The 1,547-nt window shown below is 44.3% G+C and overlaps 1 protein-coding gene across 1 annotated transcript; it reads left to right on the forward strand.

Moving 5' to 3' along the window:
- Positions 1–790: 790 nt before the first annotated feature.
- On the forward strand, positions 791–1,482 carry LOC112458931 (protein ANTAGONIST OF LIKE HETEROCHROMATIN PROTEIN 1-like; the record flags this gene model as incomplete). Its single annotated transcript, XM_025022767.1, has 2 exons — positions 791–1,185; positions 1,269–1,482. Coding segments are annotated over exons 1-2 (609 nt in total), but the record flags the coding sequence as incomplete, so codon positions are not given.
- Positions 1,483–1,547: the final 65 nt, after the last annotated feature.

The following is a 1,547-nucleotide window of genomic DNA, read 5'->3' on the forward strand; positions in this document are numbered from 1 at the left end:
AGATTATCAAAGGCTCTTGCCATTCGACCGTGTACCTCGTGCTGGCTTTGCACAGCTCTTCCTGTCTCAGGATTCATGCTGCTGCACTGTTAGTGGAACTTCCCTTTCCGTGCCTTCCGATTAACGTGCGGATATGAACAGTGGATGCAGTATTGTCTGGATAGCCTATCCGGCTCGAAGGACCATGTTTCGGAACGGCAGGGAATTTGAGGAAGGAAATTAAAGGCTCAATCAGTCATGAATCCTGTGTATCGAATTATGTATAGAGCTTTATTGCATCTTCAGGTACACTTTGGAGTTAACTTTAGTTCGCAATTATGCCTGTGCACACAGGCGCAGGACTTCTCAAAAAATGCTTAGAACTAGAATTTTAATTTGGCTGCTTGTCTAGCGTTAAGCGGCCGACCAGGAAGATCTTCGTCGTAGAAGACCTCTTGATTATTATTAGGATCGGTCACTTTTCCCGGAGTTGTCGGGGCCCGATCGAGGGGTAACTCCGGGATACCTGGGGAGGGCAGGGCCGGCGTGATGGTGGTTTGGTCCTTCCTCCTCTTCTTCTTCTTCTTCGTCTCGGTCTGCGTGCCGACCGTTTTCCACGCTCCTTGTGGCAATGGTCTCAGGGCCCGAGGGTCACCCGGAGCTAGGTTCAGCCCTGGGGTGCGTTCGAAAACACTCCACGTTCACGTTGTGTAGTGGATGTGGGGGACGGGCTCGGTGGAGCTGGTGGGCCTGCTACCGACGAAAGTTATCGAACGACCAATGTGTGTTGCTGTAATGTTTACAAACAAAAATGGCTGATTCAAATGCAGTTGTTCATCAGAAAAAACGCATATTAGCACTGGCTTTAGTCGCTTCCGACCAATTATTACAAATTATTATGTTGGACAGCAGTAGTAGTGAAAGTGATGAGGAATTTGATTTGGCATCATGTGAAATGCGATTGAGAGTGCGAGGTTGTAGAAAGACACCAGCACGGTGTCAAGGTTATATATCGGATACGATTCCAAGAATGACCTATAAAGCATTTCGCGAGCATTTTCGGATAACTTCGAACACTTTTGAGAATCTCGAAACGCGTTTGGGCCTGGCGTTATTTATTACAAATGATACAGGCCGACCTATGATACCTGTAAGAAACCAACTATTGTCGGTTTTGTGGCTGCTTGCTACTCCAGATTCGTACAGGTAAGGAAAATATGTTGTTAACTATTTATTGTTACAATGTTATAGAAATTACTGAAGTAACTAATTATTATTTCTTTGTCTAGATCTGTAGCCGACCGCTTTGGTATGGGCAAGTCATCGTTGAGTAACTGCTTCATGCGTGTTATCAAAGCTTTCAACGATATTGCTGGTGATATAATTGTTTGGCCAACAGGTGACAACCTTTTGACTGTAAAAAATAAATTTAAAGAAAATGGTGGTTTACCTGATGTCATCGGTGCAATCGATGGTACTGATATTGAAGTAAAAGGTCCTAAGGTAAGTAGAATAATATAGTATGTACACTGCTGTTCAATAATGCCTGGATGTGAGTTTTTACCATG

Source organism: Temnothorax curvispinosus, unplaced genomic scaffold, assembly GCF_003070985.1.
Source record: "Temnothorax curvispinosus isolate PA1 unplaced genomic scaffold, ASM307098v1 QBEX01009365.1, whole genome shotgun sequence".
NCBI lineage: Eukaryota > Metazoa > Arthropoda > Insecta > Hymenoptera > Formicidae > Temnothorax > Temnothorax curvispinosus.